General features: G+C 46.3%; 1 protein-coding gene across 13 annotated transcripts in view; it reads left to right on the forward strand.

Annotated features, from left to right (window-relative positions):
• Positions 1 to 23,655, forward strand: part of Mtus2 (microtubule associated scaffold protein 2) — a 532,186-nt gene that overhangs the window by 488,546 nt on the left and 19,985 nt on the right. For all 13 annotated transcript variants that reach the window (XM_045154627.1, XM_045154628.1, XM_045154631.1 and 10 more), the window contains one exon: positions 21,262 to 21,476. In XM_045154627.1, coding sequence (XP_045010562.1) covers positions 21,262 to 21,476 — 215 coding nt within the window. The remainder of the gene's footprint in view (positions 1 to 21,261; positions 21,477 to 23,655) is intronic.

Consider the following 23,655-nt stretch of genomic DNA (forward strand, 5'->3'; position numbering starts at 1 on the left):
CATCTCCCCATGGGCAGATCTCCACAAAGCTGTCTTCATTGACCCCTCAATAGACCAAGCTCAAGATGAACAGCACCTTACTGACATGTCCCCAGCAGCCACCGACACAACCCTTGCTTTCTGGGCCCTGCTTAGTCAGAGACCCAGTGGGAGGAGGTGGACACTTACTAGGATGATCTGGAAGCTTCCCCTGACTGTTCATGCTCTGCCTTCCGCTTTTGACCATGATGCAGTAACTGCTGCTACCACAACCCTTCATGGTACAAAGTCATGAGATAGACAAGATAGAAGAGGAAATTGTTTCCAATAATTGGACAGTAAATGCCAAAGACCTGTGATCATTGGGGCGGGGGGTAAAAGAAACACAGTGAGTCCCATCCTTCCGGCTGGGGCCACTCTTCAGACCTGGCACTGGGCACATCTCGGTGCACTGAAGGAGCAGATATACCAGAGTTTGGTGTTCTGAATTGGGGTGGGGGCAAGGGGTTCTAAGAATACAACCTTTTTATTTAAAATACCAATAAATAGGGGCTGGCAAGATGGCTCAGCGGTTAAAGCACTTGTCTGTGAAGCCTGATGACCCGGGTTTGATTCTCCAGGACCCACATAAAGCAGGATGCATAACATGGCACATGCTTCTGGAGTGAGTTTGTAACAGCTAGAAGCCCTAACGTACTCATTCTTCCTCATTTCCCCTCTCTTCTTGAAAATATTTTTTTTAAATCAATATATAATTAAAAACTGCAAGAAAACTGTATGGCAAGCACTGAAGAGAAGCAAGTGGAGCGGAAGACCCCAGCTCTTCCCTGTGAGTTCACACAAGGGAAGGCTGAGGATAGACAGAGGGGCCCACAGCCGGGCGTGGTGGCACGTACCTTTAAGGCCAGCACCCGGAAGGTAGAGGTAAGAGGATTGCTATGAGTTTGAGGCCACCCTGAGACTGATTCCAGGTCAGCCTGGGCTAGAGTGAGATCCCACCTGGAAAAAAAAAACAAAAACAAAAACAAAAAAGGGGAGCCTACAGAGGGCGCTGTGGCCACACTGAGCAGCCTGGGGCTTCCATAGGTGCCTTGACCCATTGGGAACTCTCAGAGGGCACCTGTCACCAAACTGCCTGAGCAATCCCTGCAGACCTGCGGACGGCTGGGGGTGGGGGGCGGGGGCGTAGAGAAAGGACAAAAACCTAGAGAAAGTCTTGACTAATGACAAAGTGAAACATACCTACTATTTAAAGAATGAAAGTAAGCCTCACAGGGTCACACAGTTCAGAAACTTAACTGCTAGACAGAACACCACCAAAAACTACCTGCTAAAGACAGTGTAGCCGGGCGTGGTGGCGTACGCCTTTAATCCCAGCACTCGGGAGGCAGAGGTAGGAGGATGGCTGTGAGTTCGAGGCCACCCTGAGACTATATAGTGAATTCCAGGTCAGCCTGGGCCAGAGTGAGACCCTACCTTGAAAAATAAAACAAAAAAAAAATGCAGAGTAACACAAACTCTCCAAGGCACCATATGTTGCACATATAATAAAAAAATATATAGAGAGAGAGTCAAGTGTGGTGGCACATGCCTTTAATCCCAGCACTCAGGAGGCAGAGGTAGGAGGATCACCGTAAGCTCATGCCAGCCCGAGACAGGTGAATTCCAGTTTAGCTAGGCTAGAGCAAGACTCTACCTCAGAAAAGCAAATAAACAAAAAGGCAGAGGTGCTGGAGAGATGGCTTAGTAGTTAAAGAGCTTGTGGGGTGGTGGTGGGGGGGGGACCCTGAGGACTCAGGCTTGATTTCCCTGTGGACCCACATGAGCCAGATATACAAGGTGGTGCATATGTCTGGAGTTCTTTTGCAGTGGCTGGAGTCTGTCACTCAAATAAATTTAACTTTTTTTTTTGTTTGTTTTTTGAGGTAGGGCTTCACTCTAGTCCAGGCTGACCTGAAATTCACTATGGAGTCTCAGGGTGGCTTCGAATTCGTGGTGATCCTCCTACCTCTGCCTCCTGAGTGCTGGGATTAAAAGCCTATGCCACCGTGCCTGGCTAAATAAAGTATTTTTAAAAATTAGAGGACCAAGAAGCAGGATTCAGTCAATAGAAATAATAGAAATGACCCTAATATTGGAGTTATAGATAATATCTTTTCAGAGCCATCATAAACATATACAGGCACTGTGGAAACCTGCATGGGGGGTCCTTGAGAACTAAGGCTACACTAGCCGGTGACCCAGGACGCCGCTCTCAGGTGTTTCCTCAAAGGACCCCAGTCAGCACGTCAGTGTTTCCTGCACATCGCTGTTCACTGAAGCACCATTAGCAATAACTGAGTCATTAACCCAACCTAGGTGTCCAGGGACAGAGGAATGGATCAAGAAAATGCGGCGTGTATCCATGATGGAATTTTTTTTTTGTTTTGCTATCAAGAAAATTAAAATATCATTTACAGGAAAGTGGATGTAAGAAGAAATAATCACATAGTAAGGGAAGCCAGTCTCAGACAAATATTGTATGTTTTTCTCTCATTTGGGCTTCTCAGATTTTACGTAGATACGTGAATTGTGTGTATATACAACATGAACATAGGAATGTCTAGGGAAACAAAAGGAACAAATAGGAGGAGAGAGGGGAGAAATGAGACAGAGGAGGGCAGGAGTAAGAGGAGGAATAAAGTCAGTGTATATTGTACATGTGGATGAAAATGTCTTTATGTAGCATAGTGCCGTGTGCAATGAAACGTTTTAAAAGACATTAAAAGAGGGCTGGAGAGATGGCTTAGCGGTTAATCACACGACTGTGAAGCCTAAGGACCCCAGTTCGAGGCTCAATTCCCCAGGACCCACGTTAGCCAGATGCACAAGGGAACGCACGCGTCTGGAGTTCGTTTGCAGTGGCTGGAAGCCCTGGCGCGCCCATTTTCTCTCTCTCTGTCGCTCTCAAATAAGTAAAAATAAAAAAATTTAATTTTAAAAGACATTAAAAGAGCTGGGTGTGGTAGCACATGCCTTTAATTCCAGCACTTGGGAGGCAGAGGTAGGAGGACTGCCATGAGTTCAAGGCCTCACTGAGACTACATAGTGAATTCCAGGTCAGCCTGGACTACAGTGAGACCCTACCTTGAGGACCCCCCCCCAAAATAAGATATTAAAAGGAAAAATGAAATGATGAACTGTTGCTCTGCCACTGAACTATGTTCCCCAACATTCCCAGCCCTCATATTTGATTTTAAGGAGCAATCTGATGACCCACGAAGGTCAGCGAACCCCAAACAGGATGAATACAAACAGCCACAGCGAAGTGCACCCCAGCCAAAAGCCCAAGGTGAAGGGAAGATGTTAAAAGCCACCAGCTGAGACTCAGACAGGGGACAAGGGCATGAAGGACAGGTAACCTTGTCAGGAACAACCAGAAGCCAGAAGGCAGGGGGAATTTTCATCTTATAAAGCACCAAAAGGAAGAAATAAAGAGATCTGTCACTAGACTTCTAGAGAAAATATCTCTAGATATTTTCACAGTGATGGGAACTTGAATGTACAAGAAAGAAATAAGATTATCAAGATGGTAAATGTGTGAAAGACTTCTGCTTTATTGCTTAACATTTTCTGCTATTTTTAAATGTCTGGCTTAGTGAACTCTGTGTATGCATATCTACATGTAATAACCACCCAAAATACAATATAGTACATTTAGAATGTTCCAAAAAATTCCCTCCTCCTTCTTTCCAATCAGTTCTCCCTGCCTCTAAAATAACCACTTTCTTATTTCTGTCACCACACATTTCTTGTAGCTGTTAGGTTCTCATTGGTATGACAAATACCGCCCCCCCCAAAAAAAAAAGAAAAAAACAAGGAAGGAAAAGCGATTTGGGCTCATGGTGTCAGAGGCTTCAGTCCATGGTCACCCGGCTCTCTCGGTTCTGGGCTGTGGAGGGGCAGAATGCCGTGGCAGAAGGGTGTGTAAGTGCAAAGATAAAAAGGGACTAGGGCAAGATACAGACCCCCAAGGACATGCCCACAGCAGTTGCTGGGTGTGGTGGCACACACCTTTAGTCCCAATCCTCAGAAGGCACAGAGAGGTAAGAGAATCACTGTGAGTTCCAGGCCACCCTGAGACTACATAGTGAATTCCAGGTCAGCCTGGGCTAGAGCGAGACCCTACCTAAAAAAAAAAAAAAAAGAAAAGAAACTAACAAAAATAAATAAATAAATAAATAAAAGCAGTCCAAAGGCAGGCAGAGTGGATGAAGGAAAATCTAGGCCATATGAAATAATGGGCAAGGTTTGTCACGGCTCCCTCTCCTGGAAGGAGAACCTACATGCACTCTCTAGAGAAGAGGACCCCTCGTCCTGCAAATGGCTGGCTGCTTCAGGCAGCAAGAGCAGGAGGCGGAGCGGTCCCTTGCATTTTGTCACTAGCTCCAAAGTTGTTCATATTTTGTAGAAAATTCTTTCTAAAAAGTTGCCATTTATTTCATAGGAAATATCAAGACATGATCTCTAGTCCTCTGGTAACCCTACGAACCCCATCTAAAGATGAAAAGAGAGATGGCTCAGCAGTTAAGGCACTTGGCCTGCAAAGCCTGACAACCCACGTTCAGTTCCCCAGGACCCATGGAAAGCCAGGTGCAGGAGGTGGTGCATACGTCTGGAGTTCATTTGCAGTGGCTAAGAGGCCCTGGCATGCCCATTTATTCTCTCTGCTCCCCACCCCTGCTTGAAAATAAATAGATTAAATATGTTTTCTTTCTTCTTTCTTTTTTTTTTTGTGGTTTTTTGAGGTAGGGTCTCACTCTAGTCCAGGCTGACCTGGAATTCACTATGTAGTCTCAGGGTGGCCTCGAACTCATGGCTATCCTCCTACCTCTGCCTCCCGAGTGCCAGGATTAAAGGCGTGCGGCACCATGCCTGGCTTAGATTAAATATTTTTTAAAAATTAAGAAGACTATGGAGGCTGCTCAGAGAAGCGATGGATTTGCCCAAGGCTAGAACTTGTCGGGGCTGAGGGCCATCAGGCTCCACCCACCTTCTCATATTGTGCAGAGATTTTTGTTGTCGTTTAGGTTTATCATACAGAGACTTTTTCTTTTTTTTTTTTTTTTTTTTAATCTTTTTTTTTGTTCATTTTTTATTTATTTATTTGAGAGTGACAGACACAGAGAGAAAGACAGAGGGAGAGAGAGAGAATGGGCGCGCCAGGGCTTCCAGCCCCTGCAAACAAACTCCAGACACGTGCACCCCCTTGTGCATCTGGCTAACATGGGACCTGGGGAACCAAGCCTCGAACCGGGGTCCTTAGGCTTCACAGGCAAGCGCTTAACCGCTAAGCCATCTCTCCAGCCCTCTTTTTTTTTTTTTAAGTATAGTTTTAGCTTCGGGCTCTCTACTCATGTGGTCATGGTTCCCAGTGTCAGGACTGTTCCCTCCTCTCCAGAAATAGCCCTGGAAAGTACAGGAGTCCTTGGGAGCTCTTGATCTTGAGTCTCTCCTGCCAGCCTGGGCGTCTGATCCAAGCTTCCTTAGGCTCATCTTCTTCAAAGATTCAATGCAAGCCGGGCGTGGTGACGCACGCCTTTAATCCCGGCACTCGGGAGGCAGAGGTAGGAGGATCACCATGAGTTCGAGGCCACCCTGAGACTACATAGTGAATTCTAGGTTAGCCTAGGCTAGAGTAAGAGAGACCCTACCTCAAAAAGCAAAAGCAAAAAAAAAAAAAAAAAAAAAAAAAAAAACAGATTCAATGCAAAAAAGCCTTCATTCCTGCTTCTCTTGTTGCTGGAACACGTCCAGACTGCTCACCCCTGGAAAGTTAATGCTAAGGAGATGCATTGGTAGGAAGGAATCAGGTATATTCCAAATGAGCCCTCGGGAGAGGAGTTATCTTCTCAATGCTCCATTTTGGGGGCTTCAGGGGCACAAAGGACTTTTACAGGGAGCGAAAGGAGGAGCAAGGCACAACAGACATGTCCTGAGAGAGTCCTTGTCACCCAGGGCACCTGTCTCTTCCTCCTGTTGTTACCTTCACATTGCTGGCGTAGAGCCCTCGACTGCAGGCAGCTTGTGGGAGGAAAGAGTTTAGTCTGGCTTACAGACTCGAGGGAAAGTTGCATGATGGCGGAGAAAATGATGACATGAGCAGAGGCTGGACGTCACCTCTGCCACTGCAGGTGACAAAGAGCTGCAGGAGGGCGTCCACCCCTAGCAACACACCTCCAACCAAGTTCCAATTTCCAAGTTGCCATTAGCTGGAGATCAAGCATCAGAGCACCTAAGTTTATGAGGGACACCTGAGTCGAACCACCCCTCCTCCAGAACAAGGCAGCGCACCTCAGTTTCCTGGAGTGATCTTTTTAAACAGACATGGTATTTTTCTTTTTCTGCAAGTTAAACCCTCAGAGCAATTTTCTTGCATTAAAGACTAAAGAGGAGCCAGGCATGGTGGCGCACGCCTTTAATCCCAGCACTCAAGAGGCAGAGGTAGGAGGATCACTGTGAGTTTGAGGCCAGCCTGAGACTACATAGTGAATTCCAGGTCGGCCTGAGCTAGAGTGAAACCCTACCTCAAAAAACAAAACAAATCAAACAAAAAGACTAAAGAGAGACATTTAAAAGGTCATCAGATGTTCTACCTTCTGTAAATCTAAAGAAATATTTAGAATGCCAGGGTGGAAACCTTGCAAAAAGATTAGAGAGATGCTTAGTGGTTAAGTGCTTGCCTGTGAAGCCTAAGGACCCAAGTTTGAGGCTTGATTCCTCAGGTCCTATGTTAGCCAGATGCACAATGGGATGCATACATCTGGAGTTCATTTGCAGTGGCTGGAGGCCCTGGCGTGCCCACTGTTTCTCTCTCCCTCGCTCTCAAATAAATAAAATTTTAAAAATCAAAAGTAAAAAAAAAATAGATTAGAGAGATAAACAGCAGAAAGGAAAAAGAAGAGAGGAAGGACAGCTCTGCTAAGGTCCTGTTACCATCTGCTGGCCTCGCTCTCGCTCTTACACACACACACACACACACACACACACCTTTCCTGGAGCTCGTTCCTTTCTTCCTAGATTGTTCCCAGCAGGATGAGTTCACAGAAGGGACCACATGTCCCATTGAGAAGTGTGTCCTCCATCTCAGATGGTGAGTGTCATGAAGGACATGACAAGATGGTGACCAGAGGGAGGCAGAGGTACCCAGGAAGGGCTGCAGCATCGTGGTTCTACTCGACCCTTAGTCAACATGTATCTAGTGAGATCAGAGCACAGAGTGCTTTGTTTGCATTTCTGTGTGGCCCTGCCTGTTTGTGGGAGTTTGGGTACATGTGCATGAATGTGGATGTCAGAGGTCAATGCTGTGTGTCTTCCTCAATGACTTTACACTTCATTTTCTTTCTTCCTTTCTTCTTTCCTTCCTTCTTCTCTTCCTTTATTCCTTCCCTCCTTTTTCTTTTTAAGGCAAGGTCTCACTGTAGTCCAGGCTACCCTAGAACTCGCTCTGTAGCCCAAAGTGGCCTCAAACTCACAATAATCCTCCTGCCTCAGCCTCCCAAGTGCTGGATTAAAGGCATGTGTCAGCATGCCCAGCTCTGTCTTTTACGCGGGGAAGGAAGGGACAGGGCTCTCGCTGACCCTGGAGCTCACTGATTCAACTAGATTAACGCAGCAAGCCCCAGACCCTCCTGAGGTCTCCTCTCGCCTGCACTGGGATCCCAGGCACGTGCCATCACGGCATCCACGAGATGCCGGAGCCCCAAACTCGGGCTCTCATATTTATGCAGCAAACGCTTTACCAACTGAGCCACTCACTGCCCCAGCCCGTGATTTGATTCTTAATAGAAAAAACATTTACAGACACACTCATATGATTAGCTAATTTAGTTAATTCCACTGCCTAAAAGAAAGTCAACAATCTAAAAAAAGAATGGCAAAAAAAAAAAAAACCCACATTTTCTATTTTCTTTAATGAGTTTCAAAACCAAGGCAGTTTCTTGGGGGTGAGAGGGAATTTTAAGGGGCTTTGTGTTTAGAAAACAAGTCAGCACACCTTGGGAAGAATGCCACAGTGGACATATAAACAAGTACCACACATTACACTTGGAGGAATGGTACATCAAAGGATAGTCCACAGAGAGCTGTTGGCTGAAGGAAGCTCCTTCCATTGCACATACTGTGCTTCTGGGATTTTTTAAATTATTATTTTTATTTATTTATTTATTTATTTATTTATTTATTTATTTATTTATTTTTGTATTTCAAGGTTAGGTGTCACTCTAGCTCAGGCTGACCTGGAATTCACTGTGTAGTCTCAGGCTGGCCTCAAACTCAAGGCGATCCTCCTACCTCTGCCTCCCGAGTGCTGAAATTAAAGGCATGCACCACCACGCCCGGCTTCCACCTACTGTTCTTATTGGTGGGAATGGGACCAGTGGGCATTTGGCCAGGTTTGCAAGGAGCTGTGTATATGCCCTCCAACTTCACCAAGGTACTCTGAACCAAAGCCTAGTCAGAAAGCATGCCAGTTATTTTTTTTTCCCCCAGCAAGAACTGAATACATACAGCTTGAATAGACAGTATTCACAACACTTGGGGCCAAACGTGGTTTGGATTTCAGACATTTTTATTTTGGAATATATGCATTCATATACTGGGGTGTCTTTGGGATGAGAAGTCTAAACGCGAAATTCATTCGTGTTCCCTATATGCCGAGCCTGGAGGTAACTGAGGATCTTGTGGTGGGAATTGGAGATTAAAAGATGTGTCTGTAGAAAGAGCTGTCAGGAAAGGATTTGAAGGTACTCTGCTGTGGGCCTTGAAGATAGAACAAAGAACCACAGGCCAAGAAGGATGAGTGACATCACCATGGTGGGGATGTAGGGAGAAGGAGCCAAGTGACCACAAGAATGCTCACAGTCAAATCTGTTTTATAGTAGCCCCTTCCCGACAACTTAGCCTCAAAAGCAATGTTAACTGAAATATTAACTCGAAACCAATGTCATCTGAGATGATGCCTCTAATGACCTAGTCACCTGCCACAAATTCCCCTTTTCTTTTTGTTGTTTTTCATTTGGTTTAATATTTTATTTATGTGCAAGAACAGAGAGAAAGACACACACACACACACACACACAGTCACATACAGAGAGAGAGAGACAGACAGACAGACAGACAGAGAATGGGTATACCAGGGCCTCCTGTTGCTGCAAACAAATTCCACATGCATGTGCCACTTTGTGCATCTGGCTTTATGTGAGTACTAGGGAATCGAACCCAGGCTGTCAGGTTTTACAAGCAAGTGCCTTAACCACTGAGCAATCTCTCCAGCCCCAAACCCCATCTCTTAAATGTTATATTGCCTCAACATTGCTATTCTAAGGCACAAGATTCCAACACACATACATTTGGAGGATTCACACTCAAACCACAGCAGATCCCATTAGCTCCAACTGTGTGTTTAAGCAGCCTTCCTTGCATCTGTGGTAAAGGCAGATAGTCTCTTAATGCACCAGAGGAGGTTAGGGCTCTGCGGGTCAGCATGCTGGTCTTTAGCCCTGGACTCACTACTCAAAGGGTGGTCCCCACAGCAGGAACAGCAGCACCTGGTTGTGTCTTACACGCAGAATCTTTGCCCACCACAACTCATTCACAACCTGAATTGATGTGTGTACCTCGCAAGACTCTCTGAGCAGTGGCAGTTCAGTTTATGAAGTGCTGGCTCTGCCTCCAGCAGTGATTCCCAAAGTATGGTCTCTGGGTCACCAGCAGCAGCAGCTCGTGGGGACGTGTTAGAAATGCAGCTTCTCGGACCTCACCACAAGCCTCTGGAATCAGAAACCATATCTGGGACCCTCCAGGGTGTCTATAATCAGTCCTGCTTTCTTGTGATTCTGACTCACGCTCAAGTTTGAGAACTACTGGCTGAAGACAGAACAACGTGGCATTAACAAGAACTACAGATTCATATATTGAGACCCTTTCAGCACTGTGACACCATACCCAAGAAAATGACTTACAGGAGGAAAGATTTCTTTTTGACTCATCGTTTCAGAGACTCCAGTCCATGACTGGCTTACTCAGTTGCTATGGCCTGTGGGGTGACAACTCTTCATGGCGACGGGAAGGCTATGCAGAGCCAGGTGTCTCCTCACAAGGCAACCAGGAAGCAGAGAGAGCTAGAGAGAGGGTGAGCCTCCCAAGTGGCCCCACCTCCTAAGTTCCCAGCAGCTGCCAATCGACACCATCGTAGCATGACTCCAGCAACCGATGAATCCACCCGCCGATGAGATCAGAGCCCAGTCACTTCCCGAAAGAAAGCCCATCAGCCGGCTACCAAGCGTTAACTGCCCGAGCCAGAGTAGTCATGTTCAGACCATCACAAAAACTTGCTCAAAGTCCTCTTCTAGAAGATGGGAAGATGAAGTGGGACCCATGCTGACTTCAGAGTTGTGGAGTTCGATAACCCTTCCCACATAGAAGATTCCAGAAAGTACCCAGCACACAGTGAGCACTCAGGACTCGGTGTCCATGACATCACCACCACCAGTATGTCACCAGTGATGTCCCAGCTGTCACTCATTGAAAGATCACCCAGCGCGGCGCTAAGAACTGACTGAGCTTCCCATTTAAACCTCCCACTAGCCCAGGAAGGCACACCAGCGCAGGCCCCATCTTTCAAGGAGATTATCCAAAGCTTAGGGGAGGGGATTCATCCTCTACACCAGAAAGCCATGTGCCAGCAGTGAGCAGACCAAGTGTGTTAGGCAGTGAAGCCCATAGTCTTACACGCTGTGTCTTGCTCGGTGCCCCGTGTAGAGCAATACAGCTCACGGTGCCACCCGGCAATCATGAAAACTGCCCTTAGACTGGTCATTTTTGCATGCTGTTGTTCTGGACCTAGATAGAGGTGCGTGTCCAACCTGTGTCCAGCCCTGGAAAGGGTCAGTGAGCTCTGAACTTGTTTTCCTCTAACCTGCCACTCTTCCTAGCCTAGCATTCTGAAGATGTTCAACCACACCTGTGCTTCACCGTTGAGGCAACCGGACACCATCCTGGATGCTTCAGGAACATGAGGCCACTTAACTCCGCCCTCCTCGCCATGAGGAGATGTAACCCTCGTTTTCTGGTTAAAGGTTCTCTTAAGTGTCCACTTAGTCCTGGTGATTGTATGCTAGAGTAGCTCATGTGTTATCAGGAAGCTAGGGCTCCCACCCTAAAGATCTAGTGGTCCCCTAAATCAGTGAGGGCTGTTCTAGTCTATTCTGTGGACCCTATCCTTAGAGCATGACCATGAACCCATTGGCCAAGAAACCCTGACATCTGAAGGGCTCCAGGTATCCTGAAGGACAAGCCGCTGCCTCAGAAAGGTCTGCTGCCAGGGAGGAAGGGACTCTTACTTCCCCTGACAACTAATCCAGCACTTGTGACTCTGTGGGAAGTGACATCCTGGCTTCATGTCAAGTCAGTGCACACCACTGAACCACACCCCAGCCGGTGCATTAGTTGATGTCACTCTGTGTGTCTAAAGTAAGAGGTAAAGCGCACCTGGCACCTATTTGGGGATCTAGATAGTTCTGTCACCATCCAGGTCAGGGGCTGTCCTCTCAACATTTGACCCCCCTGGGGGAGGAAAGCATCCGGCACCTATTTGTTTCTTTCCCATCTGTGATAGCCTGTCTGTCTGTCTGTCTGTCTGCTACTGTGCCTACAACTATGCATCCCACTCAGCAGGCCCTCCTTGAACTCAGCGGTTGTTTATTCTTTTGGTGCCAAGGAAAAGCCCTGCACAGGCTAACACAAGCTGGGTCACCGAGCCACAGCCCCGGCCCGTGTCTGTTATTGGCTGCTGGCTGACTACTGGATACAAACATTGGGGTGACACTGGCCTTGGCCCAGTGCGAGGAGACGGGCAGGTGAAGAGTTAGAACGAAAAACAATGAGAGTTTGAAGGGACATGTGCCCAGGCTGGGCCTCATCCCCAAGACATCAAGACACTGGTTCATCGTGGAGATTCTTGGGCCACGCTGCAGCCTCTGCTCTGGAGAGCTTTACTTTCCCCACCTTGACCTTGACCTTGGATTATTACTCTTAGTTAACCTTTCTGAGTCCTTATCTGCTTTTATTTTTTTTTTTTTCCTTTTGATTTTTTTAAAGTAGGATCTCATTCTAGCCCAGGGTGACCTGGAATTCACTATTTAGTCTCGAACTCACTGTGATCCTCCTATTCTGCCTCAGGAGTGCTGGGATCAAAGGCATGCGCCACCGCACCCAGGTCTTATCTATTTTTTTTTGCATATGGAGATTAGACTGCCTACTGGATACCCGGTAGGGTTGCTGTGACCAACAATGCCTGTCTAGAGGCCAGTTGCCAAGCAGTCACCATTGTCTGAGGATGCTACATAGCTGTGCAAGCTGACAGGAGCGTCGGTGACCCTCTGGCTCAGTCACCGTGCGTTTTCAGCTCCTCCTCTTTTCTCTTCTTAACATTTTCCCCAAAAACAAGAACTTGGAAAAGAATAGGGCAGTTCAGGGCAACCTGTCACCGGAGGGTAGTTTTGTAAATAAAACTGCATGTACCTGTGTGGTGTACATGCCTGTCACTAGAGGGTGTCTTTTCTGGTGTCCTACTTCCCTCTGGTAGTCACAGCTTTATTATTGGCTCCCTGCTGCCAAAAAAGAGAGGAAAAAAAAAAAAAAACAAAACTACAACTTCACTGGGTTGTAATGCACATGCTCTTCAATTTCATGTAAATTCTACTTCCAGGTATTTATGCTGATGAAAAAAAGTAAAATGCCACAAACATGTTTGCTTAGTGTCCATAATGGCAAGTGTTGGAACCAAACTAAATGTCCAACAGTGAGGGGGGTGTAGTTACAACAAATGAAAATACTAAGTAACTCACCAGGGACATGTTAAATTAGAAAACGTGGAAACGCCCTGACAGATACTGAAAAGTCATACCGCTGCGACACGCTGAAGGGTTTATGCAATTGAAATTTTCACTTGGTTTTTTTTTTTTTTTAAATAATGAGATTATAGGTCGTATGTATGTATGTATGTGTGTCTGTATGTACGTATGTATTTGTGTCATGCTCAGGATAGAACCCAGGGCGTGTCACATGCTAGGTAAGCATGCTGCCAATGTGCTGTATTCCCAGCTGTTATGTAACACACCTTTAAACTTTTTTTTTTCTTTAACAGTTATTTTTGTCTTTGTAGTTATTCCCGGTATTGTAAGGAAAAAGCTTTGTCTTTTTTGTTGGTTTGTTTTTACAAGGTAAGTTCTCACTGTAGCTCAGGCTGACATGGAATTCACTCTGTAGTCTCAGGGTGGCCTCAAACTCATGATGATCCTCCTACCTCTGCCTCCCCAGTGCTGGGGTTAAAGGCGTGCGCCACCACGCCCGGCTAGGAAAAAGCTTAGTTTTGCTAACTGCGGCATTGCCTGCCATCATTATGTAACAACAGTCAGTATTACTAGTGGTATAATATCACATAGACTATGCATATAGGTGTAATGTACCTATGTTAGATACATGCATAATATTCATTGTGTGTGTGTGTTGCTTGGATCAGAACCCAGACGTCCTGCGTGCTAAGCAGATACTATATACTATGCCACTGAGTTACACCACCAGTCCCTTCATCTTCCCCCGCCCCCTTTGGTTTTTTTGAGGAAAGGTTTCACTCTATCCCAGGCTGACCTCCTGGAATTCACTCTGTAGTCTCAGGGTGGCCTCGAACTCATGGCGATCCTTCTGCCTCTGCCTCCCCCAAGTGCTGGGATTAAAGGCGAGCGCCACCACACCCGGCTCCCTTCATCATATTTTTTTTAAAAATTTTTGTTTATTTTTACTTATTTGAGAGCGACAGAGAGAGAGAGAGAGAAAGAGGCAGATATAGAGAGAGAATGAGCACGCCAGGGCCTCCAGCAACTGCAAACGAACTCCAGACGCGTGCGCCCCCTTGTGCATCTGGCTAACGTGGGTCCTGGAGGATCAAGCCTCGAACCAGGGTCCTCAGGCTTCACAGGCAAGCGCTTAACTGCTAAGCCATCTCTCCAGCCCCTTCATCGTATTTTAATACTTTACACCAGTTGTCTCTCAGGCACTCATCATGACATAAAAGGTGAGATGACGTTCTCGCTTCTGCCTTTGTGGTAAGCGGTAGCGCCAGACAGTTGCCGTCAACTTTGCCCTCACTCGTTACCCACCTGTCTGCTTCCCTTGTTCCAAACACATTGCAAAGTTATAGTTCCGCCTGAGACATTTGAGACACTTGTTTAAAGCCAATTGGCTCAACTCCTGATTTATGAACTGTGGGTGAAATGAAGCTCGGCTAATAAATGGTTGCGGTAGCAATTTTCCTCGGCTGGTGCCTCGGGGTTCACATTGCAGCTGAAGGCTTAGCATTCACGAGGGGGAAGAGCGCTCTCTTTACGTTACCCATGTCGGGGGGAACTTCAAGACACAGCCTCACCAACATTTTAAGTGTTCTCAAGTCTTCTTTACACTTATACACACGTGGGTGCCCATTGCCTCTTCTCACTGAAGATAAATTATTCTAAAGAGGAATGCTAGATTCTAATTTTTCTTGTGCTTTTCAAGCCTATGCTTATGAAATCAGAAGCAATGTTAATCTTATTACCCAACTATAATCCCATAACCAATGACAATCCTATTACTTAAAGTACATTTTGGTCAATTATTCTCCTCTTGGATGTGTTCAGCTTCCTGGGTCCTAGGGATTCATCAGGGTGTTGTTAGCGGCTTGCTATGATAGACCAGGTGTTTTCACGGGTGTGGAAATAGAAATGTAATGAAAGCAAGGCTCCAGATGTTATCTAATGCTACTAAATGAGCTTACATGAATCTCTCTCTTTCTGTAAAACGCCCCTGTAGATAAATTTTTGATGATTTACCAGAGGCAAGAGGGTATTTATTTATTTAGGGACTCTGTTATTGGCACCCTTTCCTTCGGTGCCCCAGCTGTTCTTATTATCCAATATCTTCTTCTGGCCTGGGGCTTTAGGACAGGTCACTGGAAGAATCTGATGTCACCGCTCACTCTTGTCATTCAGAATAGCAAGTGGGAATTGGAGGGCTGGCTGTGTGCATGCACGATGCGCACCTTGCCACTTTACAGAAGCAAAACCGAGGGCTACACAGCTCGTGCTTCCTGCAAGGCAACCATGCTATTCCAGGACAGCCCTAAGATGTTCGCATGGCTGGTAGAAATCACCCAACCAAGAGCAGCTGGTGGGAAAAAGAGATTTATTTTGGCTTACAGGCTCAAAGGGGAAGCTCCACGACGGCAGGGGAAAGCATAGCATGAGCAGGGGGTGGACATCAGCCCCTGGCCAACAGAAGGTGGACCACAGCAACAGGAGGGTATGCCAAACACTGGCAAGGGGAAACTGGCTATAACACCCATAAGCCCGCCCCCAACAATACACTCCCTCCAGGAGGCGTTAATTCCCAAACCTCCATCAGCTGGGAACCTATCAGTCAGAACGCCTGAGTTTATGGAGGACGCCTGAATCAAACCCCCACAGCAGTGTTCCTAGATGGAGTGTTGGTTCCATGAGCCTTCCTGCCGCCAACATAAATAAACCTGCATGAGCAGTAGAAAAGTCCATATACACACTACCATGACCTCCTCCCGAGCCTCCTATCCTTCTTACTTGTTATAGTTACTTTTATTTAGTTTTGCATGTATATGCATGCTTGACTGTGTGTGGGATTGTGTGTGTGTGCGTGTATACACACAAGTAAGTGCAAGTGTGAATGCGTGTATGTGCCAGTAGAGGCAGAGGTCAATGCCGTGCGTCTTCCTCTATTGCTGTCCATCTTACGTTTAATTTATTTGAGAGGGAGAGAGGCAACCGGAGAGAGAATGGGTGCACCAGGGCCTGTAGCCATTGCAAACGAACTCCAGACACGTGCGCCACCTTCAGCAACTGGTTTACGCGGCTACTGGGGAATAGAGCCTGGGTTTTGGGGCTGCACAGTCAAGTGCCATAACCTGTAAGTGATCTCTCCAGTCCCCCATTTTTTTGAGACAGGGTCTCTGACTGAACCCCGAGCTCATCGCTTAGGTTAGACTGGCTAGCCAAGAAGCCACAGGGATATAAATTTGTCTCTGCTTTCTAGCGCTGAGATTACAGACATGCACCACCATGCCTGACGTTTACATGGGTGCTGGGGACCCCAACTAAGGTCCTCATGTTTGCACAGCATGCACTTGACCCACTGACCCCTTTCTCCATCCTTACAGGTAGTTTTTAAGTCCTTTTGCTCATGAGGTGTGCAAACAGGTAGTAGGGATTTTCTCAAAGATGTGCTACAGCTAGTCAATTGGCAGTATACATTGTAGGTCTACTCAGATCCTCAGGGGGGATGGAGTTATACATACAATTTCACAACAAATACAGTTACACAATCACAATCATGCTGGCTTTGTATTTTGCCTTTTGGAGCATTAAAAATAAAAATCAAATACCAAAAAAAAAAAAAAAAAAAAATCTAGCCGGGCGTGGTGGCGCACGTCTTTAATCCCAGCACTCAGGAGGCAGAGGTAGGAGGATCACCATGAGCTCGAGGCCACCCCGAGACTACATAGTGAATTTCAGGTCAGCCTGAGCTAGAGTGAGATCCTACCTTGAAGAAAAAAAAAACACCGTCATGGAATGCTAGCTATAATCAGTGGATGGGATGGATATCATTGCATGACGCCACACAGTTTTCCTTGCTTTCTCCTGGTTACCACCACCCTACTGGATTTGCCATCGTTCTCTCACCTAGTCCCCTACTTTCTTTTTTTTAATTTTTTTTGTTGTTTATTTTAATTTATTTAGTTGAGAGTGACAGACAGAGAGAGAAAGAGGCAGATAGAGAGTGAGAGAGAGAATGGGCGCACCAGGGCTTCCAGCCACTGCGAACGAACTCCAGACGCGTGCGCCCCCTTGTGCATCTGGCTAACGTGGGTCCTGGGGAATCGAGCCTCGAACCGGGTCCTTAGGCTTCACAGGCAAGCGCTTAACCGCTAAGCCACCTCTCCAGCCCAGTCCCCCTACTTTCTCCTAAGACAAACTTGTGTGCCAGTGGTCATCTCCAGTCACACTTTGGCATTTGTGAAGTTGTCATGTTAAAATGTATGTGTCATGTAAATTTTTTTGTCAATATAACTGATTTGCTTTTATAAATATCTTTACCTTGCCATCTGTTTTATTACATCTACATAAACAGCATAGATAACCAACTAACTGTCTTGATGTCCAGGAATAAGATACTAGTACCAGCATATGAAGATAATTTTGCTCATATAAAATAGTACTTTCCAGAAACAACGTAAGTGAACAGCATTTTTAAAAAGCTGTTTTCTTGGTTCTGGAGAGATGGCTTAGCAGTTAAGGTGCTTCCCTGCAAAGACTAAGGACTCAGGTTTGATTCCCCAGTACCCACATAAAGCCAGATGCACAAAGGGGCACATGCATCTGGAGTTCATTTGCAGTGGCCTAAGGCTGTGGTGTGCCCATTCTCTCTGTCTCTCTTCTCTCTCCCCCTCCTCTCTCTCTGCTTACAAATAAATAAGTAAATAAAAATATTTTTTAAAACTATTTTCTTTCTAAGACATATTTAGAGATATATTTTATTGGAATGTAGTTAATTATTTTAAATGCCAATGCCACATTTCACAACACCATTTGATTATTAACAACCAAAGTTATATAATCAACATGTTCTCACACAAATTTCAGATGTTTAAAAATTCAAAAGTTTTCCCCCAAAATGTTCACAGATTGATGAATTTTTGGTGACAAATGCCTCTAATTCAAGAAATCTTGAGGATTATGTATGGAGACATGAATATCAGGATAGCATCAGCTAAAATGAATTCACAAACAGCATGACGAGTCATTAAGACCATGTCTCAGAAATGAACAATTATGAAACTTCAGTTTCTTGAAAATGATCATGGAAATGGCAATGAGAAGCAAGGCTTTATAAATTTGAATTAGAAGTAGCCAGACTCATTCTTACGTTCTACATATCTGCACACGCACATGCCTGTGCGCCAACATCTCTCTCCACCACTATTACATGGTCCTAAATCAGGATATGAATTTCCCTCCTACAAAAATACCTACATTTAATCCTCTGAGATAGCTTCTCTGTCATATCTTTTTTTCAATGTTCTTTCCTTTTATGGGTAAAATAAATGACTGAGATATAATTGTCATACCATACAATTCACCCAGTCCTGTGCACAGTCATTTTCCATGTTCACAGCTGTGTGTCTATCATGACAGTTTATTTTAGAACATTTTCATCAACCCAAAGGGAAGTTCATACCCTTTAGCTGTCACCTCCCCATCCTTTCAACCCTGTGGTGTAAGTTGTGAAAAATATGTCTTTATCCCCTCTCCTCCCAAAGCAGCTGTAACCATTGTGTTTCCATTGATAACCCTGCAGGGCCAGTTTTCCCGTGTGCTCTCTGTATATCAGAGTATCAGTATTGCGCTTCTTCTTGATCAGCCTTAAGGATGACAGATCACTTCTCACTTCCCTTTGCATGCACTCACATGTTTCTTGACCCCCTTTTTCTTTTTTTCTCTGGAGACTTCTTCAAGTACATACAAACCTAAGAATGTCTTTGCTTTATTTTGTCCTGTCCATTGGGAGAAGGCCACTGTGAAGTTTAGTTCATCCTGAGTTACAGTAAACAAAGCGCGCCCTCTAGCGGGCGCCCAAGCATTCATAAATCTTTCTGGGGCCCTCGTGGCTGTCTGTTGTATGAAGCTGCTTTCAGTGTAGATGAAACTGCTTGCCCATCTACTTGGCTCAGTCACACCTTGTCTGATCCACCAATTTCTGTTTTTACCTAGCATTCCAAGATCTTTATTCTAGGCTGTTAAAACGCAGTCATCCTGGAATAAAGCGCTCCCCCCACCCCTCTCTCTCTTGGGGCTCTTTTACCCAGATGGAGATCCTGACAGCTGGGCCAACTCGATGCTGTCACTAAACCTGGACCAATTTACTCATCAATCCCGTTAACTAAGTTATGCGCATGTGCGTGCGTGTGTGCGTGCGTGTGTAGTGAACCTAGAAGCCCATACCTAACACTACACAAGTGCTCTATCACTGAGCCGAATTACATACCCCATTACGCTCCTTTTGAAGGGACCACAGACTCCCATGATCAGAGGTAGAGGGAGACTCCAGACCTCCCTCCACTGTGTCACTTTTGACCAAGTTTGCCTTTATTAAATTAAATATTTACTTACTTATTTGCAACGAGAGAGAGAGAGAGAAAGGGAGAAGGGCATGACAGGGTCTCTTGCCACTGCAAACGCACTCCAGATGCATGTGTCACTTTGTGCATCTGGCTTCATGCATGGATGGAGAATCAAACTGGGGCCATCAGGCTCTGCAAGCAAGCATCTTTAACCGCTGAGCCATCTCTCCAGCCCTATATCTGCTTTTTGCACCAGTATGCATTACCAAGTGACAAAATGCCATCTTACTGCCGGTGGACGTGAGCTCAGTGCCTCCCCAGTCTTTTATTGCCTAGGTACACCTCACTTCATTCAAGCCGGTAGACCCTAGTATCTATGTATGTTCAGGACCACACCTAACAAATTTGACACCCAGACTGGATTAATTTTTAACATTCTATTCTCTGTACTGTGAAAACCACTTTCCGTACCACCATGTAATAATCAGTGAAGTACATTATTTTTATGACTCACTATGCAAACAATTAGAATAGAAGAAATTTACATTTTAAAAACTGCTATTCCTCCCTCAAAAAAAAAAATAACAAAGAGCCACTTTTGAGCTATTTCTACCAAGCATGCTTGACCCAAAGGAAACATCAGAGTCCCACATTGAAGGACATTCTACACACACCACGTCTGTCATCTTTAAAAGTATCAAAGTCCTGTGAGCCCAGGAAAGACTGAGGAACTTTCCCAAACTCCCAGGAGAAAGGGCAGTCAGAGGCTGGCGGCTCAGGCCTGGATCCTGACTCTAGAAAGGAGGTAAACAGAAGAGCTGTGAGCATTGGATGGTGCTTTTGTACCATTGTTCATCTTCTAGTGTGAGCGTCTTGTGGGTGAGGAGAAGATCATCCCTGTTGTACAGAGTATAGACTAGACACGCTTGAGGACTTGTGTGATAATAGGTCAGCATCTTATTCGCAAGTGGTTCATTCTAAAATTTCTTTTAAAAATGTGTATTAAAAGCCAGGCATGGTGGTGCACGCCTTTAATCCCAGCACTCAGGAGGCAGAGGTAGGAGGATGGCTGTGAGTTCGAGGCCACCCTGAAAATACATAGTGAATTCCAGGTCAGCCTGGGCTAGAGTGAAACCCTACCTTGAAAAACACATACATACATATATATATGCATATATGTATATATATACATACATATATACATATGTATGCATATATGCAAGCAGAGAGAGATAGAGAAAAGAGTAAGAGAGACAGACAGAATGGGCATGCCAGGACCTCCAGCCACTGTAAATGAGCTCCAGACACATGCGCCATTTTGTGCATGTGGGTGTACGTGGGTACTGGGGAATTGAACCCGGGTCATGAGGCTTTGGCAGGCAGGTGCCTTAATCATAGAGCTGTCCTTTCAGCCCTCTAAAAATTTTATGTGCTAGTGGCTTGTTAGTTAGTTTATTGTGGTGTTGGGGATGAAATGGATGGGGGTGGTGTTGGGACAGAATAATAAGAAAGCATGCTACCAGCGTGGTGGCCCACGCCTTTAATCCCAGCACTCAGGAGGCAGAGGTAGGAGGATCGCCATTGAGTTCAAGGCCACCCTGAGACTACATAGTGAATTCCAGGTCAGCATGGGCTAAAGCAAGACCCTACCTCGAAAAACCAAAAAAAAAAAAAAAAAAAGCAAGCATCATACTACCACTGAGTTATACTACCCACAATCCTGTGGCTTCTATTTTAAATTTTTTTTTAACTTTTTTGAGGGGGGGCAGGCAAAGAGAAAGAGGCCGACACAGAGCGAGCTTGGGCACACCAGGGCCTCCTGCCATTGCAAACGAACTCCGGAAGTATGTGCCACTTAGCTTATCTGGCTCTCCGTGGGTACTGAGGAACCCAGCCCTGGCCCATCGGGCTTTGCAAGCAAGCGCCTTTAGAGCCACCCATCTTTTCCGCCCCTACTTCAATGTTCAAAATAGGTGACATTTTTTGAAACCTCAGGTAGGCTCAGCGCGCAAGATAAAAAGGGCGGGTCCAAGCGCTAAGAATCTCTGTGCGGTCCACAGCCTTCAACACGGCCAAATGTGAGAAACTGCAGAAGGAGAAGGAGGCGCTGGAGCTGCGGCTCGAGGAGGAGCTGAGGCGGCTGGGCTGGCAGCAGCAGGCCGAGCTGCAGGAGCTGCGGGAGCGGCTGCAGCGGCAGTTCCAGGCGGAGAGCGCGCGCCTGCAGGAGGAGCACCACGGCCAGCTGCTGCGCGTGCGTTGTCAGCACCAGGAGCAGGTTAGTCTGCGGCGCAGCCCGGGCTGCGCAACGCAGAGGGCAGGGGGCGCCCAGCACCTCGCAAGCAAGCGAGCTTGCGGTCAAGTTCACGCTTCCTCCTCCTGACCTTGTCCGCTTCCCTTCCAGCTGCGCAGACCCCCTCACTACTCCTCAGGATAGTTTTTTTTTTTGGTTTTTTTTAATTATCTGAGATAGAGAGAGAGAGAATGGGAATGCCAGGGCCTCCAGCCACTGCAAACGGACTCCAGATGCATGCACCACCTTGTGCATCTGGCTTACGTGGGTCCTGGGAAATAGAACCTGGGTCCTTTGGCTTTGCAGCAAAGGTCTTACCTGCTAAACAAACCCACCAGACCCCCACCCCCCACACACGCCTTAAAATATTTTTAAATATTTTGTTTCCATTTAATTATTTGAGAGAGAGCATGGGCGCACCAGGGCCTCCAGCCACTGCAAACGAGCTCCAGATGCATGCACCACCTTGTGCATCTGGCTTACCTGGGTCCTAGGAAATCGAACCTGGGTCCTTTGGCTTTGCAGACGAAGGTCTTACCCGCTAAACAAACCCTCCAGACCCCCTCCCCTCGCGCCTTAAAATATTTTTAAATATTTTGTTTCCATTTAATTATTTGAGAGAGAGAGAATGGGCTTGCCAGGGCCTCCAGCCACTGCAAACAACCTCCAGACACATTGTGCCACCTTGTGCATCTTGCCTATGTTGGTCCTGGGGAATCGAACCTGGGTCCTCTGGCTTTGCAGGCAAGTGCCTTAACGGCTGAGCCATCTCTCCAGCCCCTCCTCATGGTTTTGGCACATGCTGTATCGGTGCCTGGAGTGTTCTCCCTCCAGACATTCCTCAGCACCCTTCCCTCCCCCTTCCTTGCTGACGGCATGTTATCATCAAGGTCTTTCCTGACCTAAAAATACAGTTTGCCGCTCCTGGCATGCACACTTTCCCTGTCCAACTCCCCGCTTCAGTAGTTTCTGAGCATTTACAACTGTCATATTCGGTTTTATACTTGTCCCCTCTTGATCACCTGTCACCTGCATGTCCATGTGGGCAGTGATGCTAACAGGCAAACATATATGTAGCCCTGGTTCTGCATGCTTGACATACACAAACTCATTGGCTCCTCATAATCACCCTGTTAGGTTAGACCACTCTTAGCCCCAGTTTATAAGTGAGAATGCTAGAATCCCCACAGCCTTGAAGAAGGCAGGGTAGACTCCTCCTGGGGCCAAGCACTCACTCAGAATCTTACAGCCGTTCCTGCTGGGACTCTGTCCCTGAAGGCCCAAGACAGGTGTTTGTGGAGAGAAATAATGAATGACAGTTGTAGGAGACATCCTCAGGTCACTGGGATGAACCTCACACAGACCAGACACAGTTATAGGAAGAAGGGGATTTATTTGAAGCTTACAGATCCAGGGGAAGTAAAGTGAGAGCCCACCACCAAAAGCAAGAGCAAAAAAATAAATAAATAAATAAAATTGAAAACAACAACAACAAAAACAGCAAAGCAAAGCACAGAGAACCCAGGCAGAACTCAGACACTTTGTGGATCTGAGATTGGAATTCAGATCCTCCCCTCCTCTCCCTGCAGAAAAGCCTCCTCCAGCCAAATTATAAGCTCAAATAAAATTCCTGAACCAGGGCTGGAGGGATGCCTGAGAGGTTAAGGCATTTGTCTGCAAAGCCAAAGGACCCAGGTTCGATTCCCACATTAGCTAAATGCACAAGGAGCCTCATACGTCTGGAGTTCATTTTATTTATGTATTTATTTATTTGACAGAGAAAGAGGAACAGAGAGAGAGAATGGGCGCTCCAGGGCCTCCAGCCACTGCAAACAAATTCCAGATGCGTGTGCCCCCTTGTGCATCTTGCTAATGTGGGTCCTGGGGAATCGAACTTGGGTCCTTTGATTTTGCAGGCTAATGCCTTAACTGCTAAGCCATTCCTCCAGCCCCAGGAACTAACTAACTAACTCTCTCTCTCTTTCTTTCTCTTGTTTTTCGAGGTAGGGTCTCACTCTAGCCCAGGCTGACCTGGAACCCACGGCAATCCCCCACCTCTGCCTCCCGAGTGCTGGGATTAAAGGCATGTGCCACCACGCCGGGCTAGGAACTCTCATTTTTGAAGTCATGGTGAGAGGACTTGGGCAACATCCTTGCCTAGCAT

Source organism: Jaculus jaculus, chromosome 7 (assembly GCF_020740685.1).
Source record: "Jaculus jaculus isolate mJacJac1 chromosome 7, mJacJac1.mat.Y.cur, whole genome shotgun sequence".
NCBI lineage: Eukaryota > Metazoa > Chordata > Mammalia > Rodentia > Dipodidae > Jaculus > Jaculus jaculus.